The 18,887-nt window shown below is 39.1% G+C and overlaps 1 protein-coding gene across 1 annotated transcript in view; it reads right to left on the bottom strand.

Moving 5' to 3' along the window:
* Window positions 1-8,733: 8,733 nt before the first annotated feature.
* Window positions 8,734-18,887, bottom strand: part of dysf (dysferlin, limb girdle muscular dystrophy 2B (autosomal recessive)) — a 126,904-nt gene continuing 116,750 nt past the window's right edge. Inside the window, exons 54-59 of the mRNA XM_053343150.1 lie at window positions 17,025-17,124; window positions 14,089-14,261; window positions 13,874-13,983; window positions 13,236-13,383; window positions 12,676-12,820; window positions 8,734-11,119 (exon numbers count right to left, since the gene is read on the bottom strand). Coding sequence (XP_053199125.1) covers window positions 12,764-12,820; window positions 13,236-13,383; window positions 13,874-13,983; window positions 14,089-14,261; window positions 17,025-17,124 — 588 coding nt within the window. The 3' untranslated portion in view covers window positions 8,734-11,119; window positions 12,676-12,763. The remainder of the gene's footprint in view (window positions 11,120-12,675; window positions 12,821-13,235; window positions 13,384-13,873; window positions 13,984-14,088; window positions 14,262-17,024; window positions 17,125-18,887) is intronic.

Raw genomic sequence — 18,887 nt, 5'->3', positions numbered from 1 at the left:
GCGATTCAGCTAGGAGAAATAGTCAAAACAGGAAAACTCTTGAGATGTATCATGTCCTCTTTTTTTTTTTAAAGCCATACAAGAGGAAATACACCTACAGTATGAAGGTCAGATATTTGCTCAACTCTCAAGTCAGTCCAAGTTTGTGACTTTAAATGTTTCTACAGTAACAAAACCAAAACCAATCGTTTTAACATGAAAGCTTAACCCTCACATATTCTGATTCATAAATAGTTTCTACACCAACTCACAACAGAAATTCATAAATCTTTGATCATTCTAATGGAAAAATTCATTCACAATCACTAGTTTATGGTCCAGGATTTCATGATTTCTGCATACTGTGGGTCAGATTAGGAAAAAGTCCCCTTAAAAGAAATGTGTATATGGCTCTCAAATGTAAAATTGGGTCAAATTTGACACTGAGCAGTATGTAAGGGTTAAATATGAAACTCTTAAAGGATATTAAGTTAACATATGGCTTTTAAAACATTTATATGATCAATAGAAACTGCAGAAACATCAGCAAGTCTGTGGCTCAGCCTCCATTTGTCTGAAATTGGCCTAAATTGAGGCAGTTAACCCTAACATACTGTTCAGGGTTAGATTTGACCCATTTTTTTTTTTTTTTTTTTTAAAGTATATTTTTTGGGGCTTTTTGCCTTTAATGGACAGGTTAGTATAGATAGACAGGAAACAGGAGGCAGAGAGGGGGGAATGACACGCAGGATAGGACCGCTCGGTGCGGGATTCGAACCGGGGTCGCCTGCAGCGAGGACAACAGCCTCAACACATGTGGCGGGCGCTCCTCCCACTGAGCTAAACTCCGCCACAGATTTGACCCATTTTTACATTTTATAGCAGGAAAAAAGCTATACAGGTTTATTTTAGGTGGACTTTTCATAATGTGTCTCACAGTTTACACAAATGGGAAGGAAATGCTTCTTTTTTTCTATTTTTATGCAGCTGATACACATTTTTATATATCAAAATTCAGCATTAAAACATGTTGTATTCATCATATTCTATCTAGTCTTCTTTTCCATAAGTTTAATCAAACATGTACTAATGACTGACGGGGAATTTATGAATGTAAATTAATGTAGAGACGAGTTATGAGTCAGAATATAAACAGTATGTAAGAGTTCAAATCAAACCAACCCTGCAGATTGGACTGTATTTCATCACTTTTCTGCATCTAAAGAGTAACTCTCTCTCTCTAAATCTTTATGTTATAATACAGAACTGCATTGAGAAATCAGCTGGTTTTAAACAAGCTTGAGTTTTAACAGAAGCAGACTGTAACCGCTTGTTCCAGTCAGGTAAAATGAGTGGAACATGTTAGTGAGGCAAACATTGTCACAAAAACCACAAAGTTTACACATTTCTCCAAAAAACAAAGAAAAAAGAGAGCGAGAGAAAGAATAAAAAACTTACATCTGACACACAGATGTTTGCAGATGGAAGCAGATTTTCAGCAAGCGAGCACATGCAAACACACAGAGGAGCTCTCAGCAGGGAGAGGGAGAGGAACTACTTCCTGGTTTGAAGACACATGACTGGACATGTGACACTTGACAAGGAAGTGATGAAGAAGATCAGTTTAGTTATATGTTTTTTTTTGTTTTGTTTTAAATAAATATCTTTACAAACAAAACCAGTCTACATGTTTTTCTGTGTGGTGAAAATAAAGAAGTAGAAGAAATACATCAGTATAAGCAATCCTAAAACCCTTTGAACTGATATTGTACAGTTTGTATTGGATTGTACCTGTACCCGCCACCAGGGGGCAACCGTTTTGGTGTCAAAAGGACTTCCGTCTCTATACAAGTCAATGGAGAATTCACCAACTTCTCACTTGATTTCTAACCTCAGTAAACGTTGGGTGACGTCACAGATGTTACGTCCATTTCTTTTATACAGTCTATGGTTTAAACTCAGTTGAGGTGCATGAAGGTGAATGTGGGAATGACACTCAGAACCTACAGAAACACTTTTAACACATACTAACTTTAGAAACACACTTTTGAATATTTTGATAACAGATTATTGCTCCATTTGACAGATTTAGGGGATATAAACAGCTGAAGGACAAGCTAAAGGATCAAACCTAATGATTTGTTAGGTGGTTTTGTGGCAGGTGTTTCAGAGCATTAACTCTAAAATCAGCTGCTGAAGACAAAAAACAATGCTATGAGAGCCCTGAGAGTGAACCAACACACCTCAACTTTACAGATTAAAGCGATATAAAATAAAGTTGACTGACAAGGGATCAATACGCTAATGATTGGTTGGGTGATTCGGTGGTTTTTCTGATCTTTTTAGCTTCTATAGCTAAAAAAAAAACGCAATGAGAGCCCTGAGAGTGAACCAACACAGTAAAGTTGCAGCCAGACAGCTAAAAAATTAGTTAAATCTCACTATAAAGTCCTATAATGCCGAGGGGAGCTGCAGAGTTGCTGATAATTCTCTGATAGGCCTACTATTATTATAAAAAATATCGATAATACGCTTTAAAGTAGTTGCTGATGTTTTTACACATTCAAGTCACGTGTAACCATTGTTTCATCAACTATACTTCTATGTGGTGTAGCTCCTACAAATGTTGACATATAGCCATTGAAATATTAATAACCAGTTCCAACAGCCATTTTTCAGCTTAGTTTTAAAGAAACTTTCATAAAACTTTGTGTAAATCTGTTGAGTCCATTGAGCCCTTCAGCTCAATTGTGTCCTGCTGGTGGTCAGTCCAGCCTACCTTTTAATAAACGGACCATTTCTCTTTGTGTGAGTGTGTGACCCGTCAGCATCAAGAGTGTCTTTACTGTTTGTTTTGTTTTCTGTTGTCCGTACACCACCAACACGCGGTTGTAAACTCATTTTACACGCCATGCTCCTCTCATTAGTCTTTGCGTTAACTAGCAGCGAGGAATGCAGTTGAACAGCTCAGTGGAAAAAGCAATATAATTTAACAAGATGCTAATCATCAAATTGTTGGGGTGTTTAGTCACCGTGTGTAGCTGCATGCTGTGACGTCTTCCAGCGCTCAGGTAGGAGAGGGTGGTCTGCTCTTTACCTCATCCTTTGGTTCATCTCAAACACTTGTGATCTGAACAGCTGGCAGGGTGACGCGATGGTTAGAGAATGTCCACAAAGTTAAGATTAGAGGTTGGACACCATCGAAGACATTTAAGGTGTTGAGGAGACTCGGAGACAAAAAAAAAGAAAAAGAAAAGTCACTGAAGATAAAAAATCTGTCATGATCGTAACCCAGGAAACACCAATTGATTGGTGGTTTCTAGCTCAAAAGACATCTAGACGCCTATGTTAACGCATGGATGAAAAGATGAAAAGATGTTATGACCCTGTTTACACTTGGTTTTAAAATGGATCTTCAATGATCGGACCACACGTAAATGGCAAAAATGACTAGCCGTAACTCAAAAGTTTATCCCAGTAATTTACTCAGAACTACGTGTGGAAGAGGCTTCAGTTTTGGATTGCAAGAAGTCAAGGAAAACCTTAACCCTTACATACTGTTCAGGGTCAAATTTGACCCATTTTTACATTACAGAACTGTAAAACCAACATATACACATTTCTTTTAGCCTGACTTTTCTCAATGTCAAAATAAAAAAATGGAAATAAAACACATAATTTTTCAATTTCTGTGCAGCTGATACACATTTTTAAATATGAAAATGTACAAATTTGACCTGTGTTTATTTTTAAATGTTGTTGTGTTTATCATATTCTATCAAATATTCTCCTGTACCATAAAATAGTGATTGTGAATGTCTTTTTTTCCACATTAATGATTAATGAAACATGTATGTCTGATGGGGAAATGTATGAATGTGAATTGGTGTAGAGGCTAATTACGAGTCAGAATATGGACATTATGTGAGGGTTAAGGTCCTCTTGAATATATTCAACAAAAAGAGCTCATGAGTCCGATACCACTGTGCATTTTAACCAATAACGCCCGAGTATTTAAAGGGTCTTAACTCCTCTGCTTGCCCCAATAATGTTTTCTTTTCTGTCGCTCGTATTTTTTCCCCCTCAAGAATTTGAAGCTCTCATAAATGATTTTTTTTGCATCTTTTACTGTGTTTCTTTGCGGTAATTTAAACCATTGTTCATTTAAATTTAACAAGCCTTAACGAGGAGGGAATAAATGGCGGTATGTTGGTTTTGCACTGATAACTGTCTGAGCATTTCACATTCAGACGTGACGGTCGGCCAACCTCAACTCGGCTAATATTCCCTAATTTGAAAGATCTTGCTTCAATAACTAACAAAGCATTCACATTTTCTCCTGCTTCTACCGAGCAACCTGGAAGACATTTGTCTTTTATATGTCATTTTATATTTCCCTCACCGAAGATCAACTCACTAAACGTCCAAGACCTGTTGCATCTTCATTTAATATCTGACGTAAACCACTTGTCTGCAGCTGGATCTAACAATGGAATAAATTATTTTCCCTAAATTTCTTCCAACAATCTTGTAAACCGGAGTTAGAAGCCAAACGGTGAACCTCAAGCGCTCCACTGACAGACAGCTTCATCGAGTCAAACCTGAGGCAGGGATTTGCACTCTGGATGGCCTCGGAGGTGTCAGTGTAAGCTGTTAACGCACATCTGTACACGTATGTGTGTGTGTGAGTGTTTGCAAGCTGATCTCATATGTCTGCGTATGTGTGTATGTGCTTGTGTGTGTGTGTGAGAGTTTGTAAGCTGATATCACCGGTCTGAACTTTGGCAGTGTGAAGGATAGACTCACAGGTACAGATGGGGGGCTACTGCGGTTTTACTAGCTGCAAGTGTTTGATGTTATAGGCCTCTTCGCTGCTACATGTGTGTGTGTTTTGAGGTGATAATGAAACAACTCGAATCCTGTTTGCCAACCTCCCCTCACAGTCATTTTCCATCATGTCTGGTGAATATGGTGCACTTTGACCCCTCCATGTTCAAAGCTGCTCTAAAAACACACACACACACACACACACACACATATGCTCGGTTCAGGAAAGCACCTATGTATTTTGGCTGTAAACAAAAAAAAATCTTGAATACAACATCTTTATTTCATCAGTCGGTCTGATTAACATAGCAGTGAGATGAGGCAACAGGATGAGGAGAAAGAAAGGGGAAGGAGGGGGGGAAAAAAGAAGTTAGGAGGAGGGAGGTTGATGATTGAGAGGTGAATGTGACTGAGGATACAGAAGGGACTGGGTGGAAGATGAAGGGAAGGAAGAAAAAGGGTTGGTGGTGGTGATTTTGGAAGTAGAGCAGAGTCTACTGATCATTTACGTCAATGATATCATGAGATAAAGAGAAAGGAGGAGAAAGTATTGACGAATCATGTCTTCAATACCTTGACCCTCTTAAACTGATAATATGGAGTCATCAGCATATCGTAAATGGTCACAGATTTTAGGTAATTTAAGTGTCCTAAAATTGATCCCTGTGGAGCACCACAACTAATTGCTATTAAATCTAATGGGATATTGTAATTATCTATATATTTTGAACATCATCAGTCATTTAAATTATTTATTTTTTAGGTTTTCACACCTCAGATTTGGAAGTTACCCAAGTATGACCCTGTTCAAACCTGGCATTAAAAGCTGCTGCACCTGTAACTTCACATATTTTAACTACATAATATATGTAATAGCTTCCTGCTTATAAAATGTTTAGACTGACTTCCAACTTCCAGCTACAGTTTTTAGTTCATGTCAGGATCTACTTGGGAAAGCTTAAACATTTCTTTATGTTATCACCAAATGGTTATTGCATTTGTGAATTGGTTATTCCTCTTTTATCTTTTTAACAATTGGCTACAAATAATCTCACTTCAAACCCACCTGTATACTCGACTTTGGCTTTCAGATGACACGTCTGACTGAGATCGTCCACGAATATAGATGAATAAGATTTTTCAGTGTTTTTGTTTTACCGCCTGATGAAAACTGAACAGGAAAGAAAGGTAGGTAGCTCATAATTGCTTTTTCTTTCTCAAATTACATAAATGTGCACATGGAATACTAGTTTAACCCTCCTGTTGTCCTTGAATCAAGGAAGGAAGGAAAGATGGAAGGAAGGAAGGAAGGAAGGAAGGAAGGAAGGAAGGAAGAAGGAAAGGAATGAAGAAGGGAAGGAAGGAAAGAAGAAAAGGAGGGAGGGAGGAAGGAAGGGAAGGAAAGAGGAAAGAAGGAAGGAAGGGAGGAAGGAGGGAGGGAGGCAGGGAGAAAAGAAGGGAAGGAAGGAAGGAAGGAAGAGTCAAAACAGACACGAAGGTTAATGGTTTATTACTCACTGTCTTCTTTTTTGTGTTATTCCATCCATCCATCCATCCATTTTCTGCTGCTTATCCGGGGTTGGGTCGCCGTGGCATCAGGCTGAGGGATGAAACCCAGACACTTCTCTCCCATAGCGACGCTCATCAGCTCCTCCTGGGGGATCCCATAGTGTTCCCAGTCCAGGAGAGATATAAAATCCTGTCCACATCCAGGAGGCATCCTCACCAGGTGTCCAAACCACCTCAGCTGGCTCCATTCTGTCTGAAGCCCTGACTCTACCTCTATAGCTGACTCTTTTTGTGTTATTAAATGACTTAATTCTTGGTCTTTAATGAATGTCCAAAACATAAAGTGCAAGAAGTTGATTGAAGCTTTCCCTTTAAAAGCCTAGTATTCATGTTTTAATGATGTACTGACCTTATTCATCAGGCTGTGTCCTCATATGTATATTCTCCATCTTAAACCCAACAGTTAGTTTTGAAAGAGCGGATACTCAGCGGCTTGACCCAACCGCGGCATAATTGTATAAAGTCTGATGCAACGCAGCTTTTCAGATTAGACAACATCCAATCATAGAGAGAAAAAAAAAAACCTGTGAGTGCAGCCAATACATCCAAAACAAGAACATGTAATTTATATGACAGAGGAAGTGATAAGGAGCGAAAATACTGGAAGAGTTGAAGTGGAGGGAGGAGGACAGCGAGGTCAGGGTGAGGTGAGGAGGAGAAGAAGGAGGAGGAGGAGGAGGAGGAAGAGGAGGAAGACAGCGACGGTCAAAGAAAATGAAAGAGAGATGGAAGAGTGAAGACGGAGACCACCCACACTTACATATACACACACTGTGGTCAGAGGTTCACCTGCAGTTCACGTTGACCATAACAACACCCTTGAGAAAGAGTGCAAAAAAAAAGAGAGAGAGAGAGAGAGAGAGAGATGTGGTATCAGGAGGGACGGACAAGTGGAAGGAGGGATGAGTGCAGGAAGAGAAGACGAAGAGGAGAGGAAGAGAGGTGGGAAAGCAAAGTAATAATTTAGGCTTGTGGGAGCTCAGGAGAGGAATTGGTCAAAAGGAGTTTTCAGTCCAACTTCTGCCGATGCTGCGGGTTCGCACAAAGGTCAGTGAATTACACACACACACACGCACACACACACACACACGCACACACACACAATAAATGCATGCTATATTTTTACAGTCATTCTTTCTTACATACATATAAACCCAACATACACAAAAGCCCGATTTTGCCTCGTTTGCTGTTCTTGTACTCGTTTCTTAGAACATCATTTTTGTTTTTCATTACTGTAAGTATATTAAATTGTACTCTAGGTGGACTTTATACTGCCTTTTTTTTTTTTTTACTACTTGACGTGGAACTTCACCAAAACCATTGCAATGTAATGGAACATTAACCAAAATTACAAATCACAAACGCCAACTAAAATGATTCGTTGCAACCTTGAAGAAAATAATTTACCTCCAGACAAAATAATTCAACTTCAACATCTTAGCCCGGTTGTTATTGAGAATACCTGATTCTTATTGGCTTTGGCCTATGTGTTATTTTCAGATAAGTGCACAGCTCTGATACTGTGTAAATTGGTGGTTATGATATCCAAAAACTATTAAAAACACATAAAAATATATTCCCAGTGATAAACACAGCAGGCGAAGTATAGTAAAGATAAAAATAAGTAAATAGCTTTAGTGTTATCCTTTAGAGTCCAACTGAAATCTACTTCAGTTGTCCATTTTGGCAGCCAAAAGTAATGTCAATGAGTTTATATCTTTAAATAAACAAAGGTGTGTGGAGAAATGCTTCTTCTCATCTCAACCGGCTAATCTGGGTTGTGTAACAGGATGCAATCAGGCTCAGTGTGACCGTTACTTTACTGCTTTATAGTCAAGAGTTTTATTGGTATAAAAACTCCTTTAGATACATCTTTACTGGTCCTCCTAGAAGGACTATAGCCAAAATGTTATAAATACTGAACAGTCCATGTCCTTCATTTTCTTATTGTCTCTTATCTCATTTTCAAATAGGCAAATATGGTTGAATTAAAACCTTTTGAATGACCGTATAGAAACAAGTTCTTAATCTATGTAGACTTTTAGTTTGTGAAACTAAAAAATATGAATTTCTCCCTTTTGCTTTTTGATTTGGAGAACACTGTGTAGACTGAATCTAGGATTATTTTTCTTGAGATTTCCTCAATTATTAACATGATCAAGAAAATGAAGCATTTCCTGAAATCCGATAATGAGCAAAAGTGGAGAGATAAACAACAAAAGCGACACAAAAAAGAGGAATAATAACACTAAAGCTTAAATTGAAAGTCTAAACAGTATAACCTTCAATATATTCTCAATGCAATCTCACTAATACACAATAATTCAAAATAAAACACTACACACACTGACCTGAAATGAAGTTTTATTGATAATACTGATAGTGATAATGCAGTGCACAACAGTATTGCTCTTTGTAGGATATGAACTCATATTGAGAATACATTCAGTTTGTGTCACAGAAGACCCAAAATATCATCAATACTGTCAGTTATGATCAATCACCATTTACAATAAGCAATAAAAGGGGATTTGTTCACGGTGCTGTGGATGCAAAAACAACAAACAACAAAAAAACAAAACAACACAAACTGGATTTAAAACCAGATTTTGTTTCCAGTTCAGTTTCACCAACAAAGATTATGTGCAGTTTTTTTTTTTAAGCATAAAGCAGCTTGTGTTTAAAGCTAAGGCGTAGTGCAGCATATTTCCAGAGCGTAAATCAGTCCGCTTTAGCAAAAAAAAAAAAAAAAAGAATAATAGAGAAAATATTACTTTGTTTGTAAAGTCAAAAATGTCAACTTTAAGCAGTTTAAAAAAAAAACAAAAGTAAATATTTTCAGATTAGCAAACCATGCTGTATACCACATATATAAAACAGCCTTAATATCTGAAAAGAAAAAGGCTAATTTATTGGACCCTAAAGGACCATGTAATTAAAAAACAAAACAAAAAAACAAGAAAAACTGTCAAAAAAATAAAAGTTACACATGAAAACTTTAACTTTCAAGCATGTTTCAGTCCTTTCACAACCTCAACCAATGATGTCACCGCATATTTTTTTTTTGGTATTGATAACTGATGAACATCATTGATTAGAGTTTGGGTCAGCAGTGAGTATTTCAAGTTGTGAACCTAGGCTATTAGTGTATTTTTTCTCTTTCATTTAATTAATAGCTGAATTACAACTTTAAAAAAAACATTTACAACAGCAATAATGTAAATGTTCGAGGGGCGGCACATGTTTTAAGCTGTTTTAAGCTTCATAAAGACCACAATAAGGCAAATAAATAAGGTCTTAGAGGAGAAAGTTGGTGTTTTTTTGGCTTCTGTTTTAATTAACGCTATAGAGCAGCAAGTAGTCATATATACGTCAAGGCATCAAAGCTAATAGCTAAAGGCATGTGGCGTTTACTGACAGGAATAACACAAGGCAACTTCGCAGTACAAAGGCATCTCAAGGCTTCTTGATAATAAAATGAATTAGAGGTTACAGCAGGATTGTCTAAATGAACAATGTTTCCATTTTAAGGCTTGAGGATTTTATATCAGCAGGTTGCTTGAAGCTCTCTGAAATATATAAAGCTACAGTATATAAAGACTAACTCAGTGTATTAAAAAGTAAATGTATCTCATTAACCTGGCACTGGCTCCTCTCTCTAAACATTAGAGTCATTGGAAAAGTGGAATCACACATTTATGAACAAGAGTTTACAGCCATGCTATTGGCACTGTTAGGTAGGCTAGCTAGTACATCGAGCTAAATGCTAATGTCGGCAGGCTAACATGCTGACGTCAAAGCAGGTCTAACGTTTACCAGGTTCACCATATTATTTAGCATGTTAGCATGCTAGTACATTGAGCTAAATGCTAATGTTGGCAGGCTAGCATGCTCAAAATAACAATGCTAACATGCTGACGTCAAAGCAGGTCTAATTTTTACCAGGTTCACCATCTTATTTAGCATGTTAGCATGCTAGCATTTGTCCCACCATTGGAAAAATGCTGTATTTTGTACATTTTTGGATCAAGCGAACACATTTTCAGGTCAAACTAACAGTTTAAATGAATGTAACAAACATTTCGGCTCAGCCTTGTATCAGAACACATCCACAAACTGTGTGTATTTAGATGTGGCGTGACTACAGTCAAAGTCAAAGCAAAGATGTGAATGATAAAGACACAAATTTGAGAAAATGCTACCGAAAACATGTTTTTTTTTTTTTGTCACATAACCAACCGTATTTGGTGTATTTTAGTTCTCGGTGCACACCTGAAACACTTTTCTAATCCCTGCTGCTACAAACACTCAGATACAGATACCAAAATGATGCATAAACAACGTAGTGACGGCGTATAGTTTATAAATCCCTGAAAAAAATATTTTAATAAAAATCAAAGCACTAACTTCTCCTTCTTTTAGTTTTTAGTGTTTTTTCTCTCTCAAGTCTTCTTTTGTTTTTTTGCAGGTATTTGAACTCTTTCTTAGGTCCTAAATTACAAGAGTCAAATGCTGACATCTGACAACCAGCAAGTTCCTCAAAAAAGTAAACTTGAGAAGGTAAAGTAGTGCGACATTTAGCAGTAGTTACAGAACTCTCTCTTTTCTCGCTAAGCCTTCACTCTGACCTGGCAGGACAACCGGTTACCCAAAAACTCTGTCCCACGAACGAGCTGCTTGAGAGTTAAAGTGACGTTTTATTTACGAGGCCCGGATGGCTCGTAATTGGCCGCCCCTGAACCTAAAAACGAACCAAACGGGACAAAGTCAACTTTTCCACTCCGGTGAGGTTCAAAGCAAACTAAAAAGGTGGAGGGAAAGACTCTCCAGACTTGTGAGGTAACTAACAGCGAAGAAAAGAGACGTGAAATTAAAAAGAAGGACGTTGTTCATCTACCTTCTTCCTTCTCTTAGCTTAATTCTTCACTTGTTTCCATTTTTTTGACCCGTGTTCGCTGACTCAGAGGCTATTTAAAGAAGAAAAGACTTTGATAGACACACACACACACACACACACACACACACACACACATATGCACAATAACAAACATGTACTTCAGGAAATCCTGCTGAATCTGGGTGGATTAGTCCGCCTCATCTAACCCTTCCTGTTTGGGCTGTGTGTGTGTGTGTGTGTGTGTGTGTGTGTGTGTGTGTGTCACATACAAGCTGTAATTGACCCAAAGCACACAATGAAAAAGCTTGTCTTGACCTAACACACACACACACACACACACACACACACACATAAAGTAATGTAAATGCTGAAAGAGAGACACTAACTCAAATCACACTGCTTTTTTTTTCACCACAGTGTTTAGGTGTGTGTGTGTGTGTGTGTGTGTGTGTGTGTGTGTGTGTGTGTGTGTGTGTGTGTGTGTGCGTGCGCGTGTCCTTATCTGCCCACATCCATCTATTTAAAAACATGCTTTGTACTAATAAAGCTCAAACCCCTTGGAGCAGTAAGAAAACAAATCCCTGACTTAACCTGCTGAACCCTCAGAGTGCTGAAAGACTGGAGGAGGAAGAGGAGGAAAAGAATTTGAAGTAGGAGGACAAGGAAGTTGAGGAGAAGAGGAAGAGTGGTGAAGGAGAAATGAGAAGATGGAGTAAAGGAAGATGTGGAGGAAAACCCAAAATTCAGAAGGAGGAGGAAGAGGATGTGATTGAGGGAGCAAAGGAGGAAGAGAGAGAAGAAGAAGAGGTAGGGGAATGGGGAGGAAGAGCAGGAAAAACAGAAAGAGATGCAGAAGGAGGAAGGAAGGGGGGGAGCAAGGGGAGGAGGAGGAAATGAAGAGGAAGGGGAACAGGAAAAAGGGAGAAATGGAGGAAGAAGACGAGATGGACAAGAACGATAAAGGAGGCAGAAGAGAGAAAAACTAAATATATAGGGTGGCAGTTAAAATTCCCATCTTTTTCAACACTGTTTTAACTGCCAAGAACATTTTTTTCCCACAGCACCTGAAGGCAGCATATGTGACCTATTGTAACTATACATATTATCAATAAGTCTGAGCTGCAAGTTTTGCCATTTTTTACTTTTTTTGGACATTAAAATGTCTTTTTTTCTGATTGTACTTGAAGGCAACACATGAAGCAATGACATACAAAGATAACTCAAATAAAAAAATGAATGAAAAGTTCCCAGTTTGAATATTTTAGGATGATAAAGTTTGATAGTTTGAAGTCGCTCAGTCATCCCTGGGCTAACATGGCGATGGAAAGAAAGGACTCGGACAACACATGATGAGACGGTGAAGCGCAGATCTAAAAGGAAAGGCACAAATGGACACAAACGTAAAATCAGTTCAGCTTCCGAAACTCGACATCGTTCTTCGTTGTGTCAGCTTGTTCGTGTTCGCCTCTCCTCCTCACGCTCCCGTCATCACTGTGTTCCCTTGGCTGGTCCGAAAGGTCCCACCATCCTCATGGCAGCGTAGTTCTGCAGAAGTTAAGAGAGAAAACACAGTAAAGTGAGAGAAAGAAGAGAAGATTAAAGGAGGTTATTTTTTTCTACTTTCATATTCTCTCTTCAGGGTTTTTTTTACGTTATGTAAATTTAAAAACTAATTTAAAAGACGGATAAAGATGGATTTCTACTGTCTTAAAGGCTTTTTGTGACTTTTTTTTAAATTTTAGGATTTGGGCTTTTAACATTTTGGTTTTAGTTTCGTTTATTTACAAGAACATGAGGCAAAAAATGTCAGAATTAACCAGGTGTTTAATGAACTGGAGGAAAAAAACTAAATTAATCATTTAAAACAAGAAATTTTGACAGAAAACGATCAAAATAAGACTTGAATCAACTTTTTAATAAACCTCCATTTCCCATTTATAATAAATAGACTTAAACTTGCCGGGAAGGAGTAGAGGAAGACGCCGATGAAGAGGAAGATGAAGAAGAGGAAGATGGAGAGGATGATCAACCACTTGAAGCGCCTCCATAGGATGAACCTGAGAGTCTTGTATGGGGAGGAGAACCACAGGAAGGAAGTCTCTGGACGCCTGGGAGGACGAAGAAGAGGAGTCAGTGACGGTTTGTTGTGTCCATATGGTTTAGTCTAATTTAAAAAGGTTAAAATGTGGAAATAAATGTATGAATAACTTGCACACATTCTTTTTTTGTGGACCCAGCATCAAATTTCTGCTTTTAATCCATTTTGAGAGAATATATTAGAGGATTATGGTAAAAATGTCTAAGCGGTGTAACCATAAAAACTTGCTTAAAAACACTAAATTCTCAATAAAACACCATATCAACTAGTTTGGCATGATCTTACATTATAACTTTTTATATTGGATACACTATAGGTAGATAAAATATTGAATATTTATCATTATTTTGTGGTTACACCATTTGACATTTTCAGAAGCATTCAGTCTTTTTCAAGCTTTTATGACAATTTTTTAACATTTTTATATTTGCTTATCTTGCCAAACAAACTCATTTTCAGGTAGGTGTGTGTGTGTGTGTGTGTGTGTGTGTTAGACTCACTGAGGTTCCTCCAGGTGAGGGTTCATGTTGGGTTCATCTCTGCCGATCCCAGCCGGTCGCTCCTCTTGATCGTGTTCTGTCACGATCTCCAGAGACATCTCCACCTTCCCCTGAAACACAGACAACAAACACGAAGAGTTATTAAAGAAAGAGGGAGGGAAAAAAAGAAGACAAGTTTCTGTATATTTAAGAAATCTGAGTGTGTCTGCGCTCACAGCGATGATCTTCTCTCCGTTTTGGGTACAGGTGCAGGGCCACCATCCTTTGACGGTCTTCTGCTCAAACAGAGACACCAGTTTCTCTGCCGGCTGCTCCAACAGCTGCAGGGTGCACTTCTCCGGAGACTTGGCCGGACGCAGCATGTGGTTCAGGTCCATCGCCAGGTGACCTTAAGAAATATGAACATTTCTTACAAAGGCTGGACCACAAGGAGCTCATTAATCATCACGACGTGGGCTCCGTTCGACATCGATAAACATTCAAATGTAGTTTTATGCATTTAGGAACTGTCTGATTGAGTCCAGCTAATTGTCAAAAGCAACGTAGTGTTTCCACAGACATACACACATATACATATATATATATCAACAACATTTCAAAGCTCAGGGTTAATGCTGTAAAACACTTTGCACAAGAGGAGACAGTTATTGAACCTCAGCAAAACACTTTAAATATGAGTAGAGACCATCGACTGTATAAAAGAAATGGACGGAGTGAGGGTGGGAGGAAGGAAGGAAGGAAGGAAAGGAGGAAAAGAGGAAGGAAGGACAAGAGGGAGGGAGGAAAGGAAAGGAAAGGAAAGAAGGAAGGGAGGAAAAGAAGAAGGAAGTAAGGAGAGAAGGAAAGGAAAGAAGGAAGGAAATGAGTAAGGATGGAGGGACTAAAAGAGGAAGGAACTAAGGAGAGAAGAAAGGGCGGAAGGAAGGAAAGAAGGAAAGGAGCAAGGAGGGAGGGAGGAAGGAAAAGAGTAGGGAAAGGAAGAAAGCAAGCAAGGAAGGATGGATGGAAGGAAGTGAGGAAAGAAATAAGGAAAGAGGAGGGAGCAAAGAAAGAGGGAAGGAGGGGAAGAACGAAGGAAAAATTGAAGAAACAGGGAGGAAGGAAGGAAAGAAGGAACAGTCAAAAGAGAGATGAGGTCAATTTGACCCGAGAGGACGACAGACAGGAGGGTTAATGGAGATGAAAGAAGGATTACTTTGTAGATTATGAAGATGAAAAGATGCCAAATCAGATCTGTAAAATCCATCAGTATCAACTCTCATCTCTCCACCGAACCTGTTTTTCCATGTGAATAACTGACTTGTGATTGAGGCGGTGATGACGGGTAGTTAGTGTAGTTTTGGTCAGTTCTGGCCTTTACTGTGGAGGGTTTGTGGGTTGATAAATGGCAGAAAAGCGACTAGACATCTAGTGGAAGTGTTTTTCCAGAGCGTGCTTTCAGTTTGACGGTGCGACCATCGGAAAAATGGCTCGTGTCTGACCCTCGCACCGAGCAGGAAGATTAACAGTCGGCGGTCGGCGCTGACGAGCTGAAGACAAGTAGGAATGGAAAAAATGCTTTGAGGTGGCCACACACCCGCTCTCCGTACGAGGCGAATAATCTCGAGCGGGAGAAAGCGCTGCGGCAGAGCGAGATGGTGACAGACGGGAACAGATCAAAATCTGGATTCCTCATCTTGCCCTCCTCTCGCACCGCGGGCGAGCGCTCATTCTACCGAGCGTCGTCCGTCCTCCCTTCTGCTGCAGGAGAAGATGAAAAGATGAAATGAGGCGGGAGGGGGTGAAAGAGGAAAAGGCAGGGCGGGGCGGTGAGTTATTTTTGAGGGGACGGGGGCCGGGAGCAGCGTCAGGGGTGAAGGAAAGGCAGAATTTTGACAGCTTGAGTCTCGAGAAGAAAAAATAAGATCAGCCCTTCCTCTCTCTCTGCGAAATGTGCCAACACAGTGGAAATAGAAGAGCGTTAATTCAAAAGATAAATGTTATCACAGTAGTTTGTACATCGCACATATGGTTCCCCGGGCGGATTTACCACATAAGCCTTCGCCAGAAATTAGGGAAAAACTGTCTAAATGTCAAACCCGAAATGAATTAAGTGTATTGCTACAACCTAAAGGCATGTACGTGTGTTTGAATAAGGTAGGAACATGAGGGAATAAGGGTCCATTTCCAGTAAAACTTTAAGAGGGCGGCTGCGGCTCGGGAGGTGGAGCGAGTCGTCCACTAATTGCAGGGTTGTCGGTTCAATCCCCGGCTCCTCCTGTCCACACGTCCGAGTGTCCTTGGGCAAGAAACTGACCCTCAAAAATGCCTCGTGTGAACAAGAGGTAAATCGTACTCAAATATTTTAGTGATTTAAATCGGAAGAAAAGGGGAAAAAGTACAATTTCAAAAAGGTTTTGGGTAAGAGATTTAACTGGACACTTCCTAAAATTGTGTTTATAATACATCATAAAAACATTTATTAGACAAATATCTTCCTCATGTGTATAAGTCATCAATGTCCGAGCTAAAGAGCAGATGTAATAGCATTGATGTGCCTGTGTTCATTTACTCTGTAGGGTTACAATGACTAACACTACATCTATATTAAGCCTAGTGTGTCTATAATGTGTTTAAATGTTGCAGAAATTACACTTTAGTTGTTCTCATTTACAGAATTGTCTCTTTCTGTTGTCAGACAATGGGAAAAATAAGACATAGTTATTAATTGCAGCCAATAAACTATGCTGCCATGTTAAGCAGGAGGCATTCCTGATTGCAACATGAATCCAGGTGAATTACAGCAGCTGTGTGTTTGTGTGTTTATTGGTATTTGAAACGAATGATGAGTTTGAGGCTGATTTTTTTTACTTTAACTTTACTCTCACTCTCTTCCCTCTTTGGTAGCTTAAGTTATCATTTTGCAAAAGCTCTGTTTGCCCCTTAAACACCGAAACACTGTAGTGTTTTAGGGCTGAAACAGAGATTTTTAAAAAGATGCTTTAGAGATTTAAGCAGTTACGTGTGGATGTAATCTGAATATGAAGGAACAGATGTATGGAAAGGTAAGATGAAAAATAACAAGACCATCATGAGTAATGGTGGGAACACACATACACACACACACACACACACACACACACACACACACAATCAGAGCAGTGTGTTTTACCGAGGTAGTCGTCAAAGGAGAACTTGTCGTTGTCCCAGATCTGGATGGTCAGTTTAGGAGGCAGTTTAGTCTCGGCTTTATCCAAACTCCAGAAATGTGCCTGCAGATACAGAGGAAGAGAAAGAGAGAGAGAGAGAGAGAGAGAGAGAGAGAGAGAGAGAGAGAGAGGGATAGAAGGGGAGAGAGAGATGGAGGGAGAGACAGAGAGAGAGAGGGATAGAAGGGGAGAGAGAGGAAGAGAGAGACAGAGAGAGAGAGAGAGAGAGAGAGAAAGAGATGGGGACAGAGAGAGAGAGACAGAGAGGAAGAGAGAGAGAGATGGGGATAGAGAGAGAGAGAGAGAGAGAGAGAGAAAGGGATTTAACAAGTGTATCTAGTATAACACCACATCTAAAGGCATCAGATCAGCTGTAACAGTGCAGACACCTAATCTCAAAATATTAAATTATTATTATTAAATTACAGATGTTACAGATTTCAGAGACACCACAGAAGAAGAAGAAACAACGATATTAGGAGACACATTTACCGTATGAATTATGGCAAGTTCACACAACTCTGAGTGGCATTTAATCACTCAGCATCTAATCTTACCCAAAAGCTTTAAACCTTCAACCTTCATAAAATAAATACCCAGTCTGTTCATTTTAATCATGCACATTAATCACCATCATTTAAAACTATTTGGACTAAATTTCATCTTCATTTTCTGGACAGAACATTAACTTTTACATATTAGTTCCACAGAAAAACCCCATGTAGTAAAAAAGAGGGGGAAAAAATTAAATTAATTACACATCTTTGCAGTTTTAAACATCAATAAAATCCATCTCGGTCACTCAGATCAGCTTCCAAACGTAATTGAGCTGCTGTGGGTGAAATTCGAGATTTTTATTGGTATTATTATTATTATTAAATTTTACAAGTACTCCATTGTATTTAACTTAATGATTCTCTTATTTGTCATCAAATCGCCCGCTAACATTTACCACATTTAAACCTCACCTGTTAAAAATCTGTTTTAGCTTCTTAAACTGACCTTTGAACGCACCACGAAATGACGCTCTTACTGCTTTGATTTTGTTTTTGGCATTTCCTGTTGAAGCAGGATGTTGGGGGGCGGGACACATAAGTGTAAACCAATAAGATATCAGTTTTGGGAGAGAAACACATTTTATTTTGAAGGATAGATGGACAAGAGAAGATGTTTAAAGATGAAGATGATTTTAATTTACAACCAGGCAGGGAGTTCTGGTCCTCTGAAATGAAGCCAACGCGGAAGTAACTTAGAGCTGCATTCTATCAAAAGGCCACCAGGGGGCGACTGTCTCTATACAAGTCAATGGAGAATTCACCAACTTCTCACTTGATCTCTAACCTCAGTAAACGTTTTCAAAATGTGTTTATGGTCTCAATCGCTAGTTTAAAGCCTTCTTCAATGCAGTATGATGTTCATTTGGGACATTTTGGCCTCCCTGATTTTATATTTGACGATAAAGCAGGGTATGCATTAGGGCGTGGCTACGTCGTGATTGACAGGTTGATTGTCCAACGTCCTCGAGATCCAGCCCTCGCAATCATAGCAACCTCCCCGCTCCGTCCATGGCCCCGCCTCATGCCCATATAAATAGAATCCATGTTTTTATTTTTCCGAGCATGCACCTGAAATTTTCAAGATGCCGCTGCCAATGGGTGACGTCACGGATGTTACATCCATTTCTTTTATACAGTCTATGATTTACGCCCGCTATTGCAGGGTTGATGATCCAATTTTATCAGGAAGTAGAAAATCATGTGAGGTCATTTCATGGGGGACTTTAAAAAACGCACGCACCAATTGTGAAATATATCGTGCTGTAAATA

Source organism: Scomber japonicus, chromosome 22, assembly GCF_027409825.1.
Source record: "Scomber japonicus isolate fScoJap1 chromosome 22, fScoJap1.pri, whole genome shotgun sequence".
In the NCBI taxonomy this organism is placed as follows: Eukaryota; Metazoa; Chordata; class Actinopteri; order Scombriformes; family Scombridae; genus Scomber; species Scomber japonicus.
This window is presented reverse-complemented; position numbering and strand designations above follow the sequence as displayed.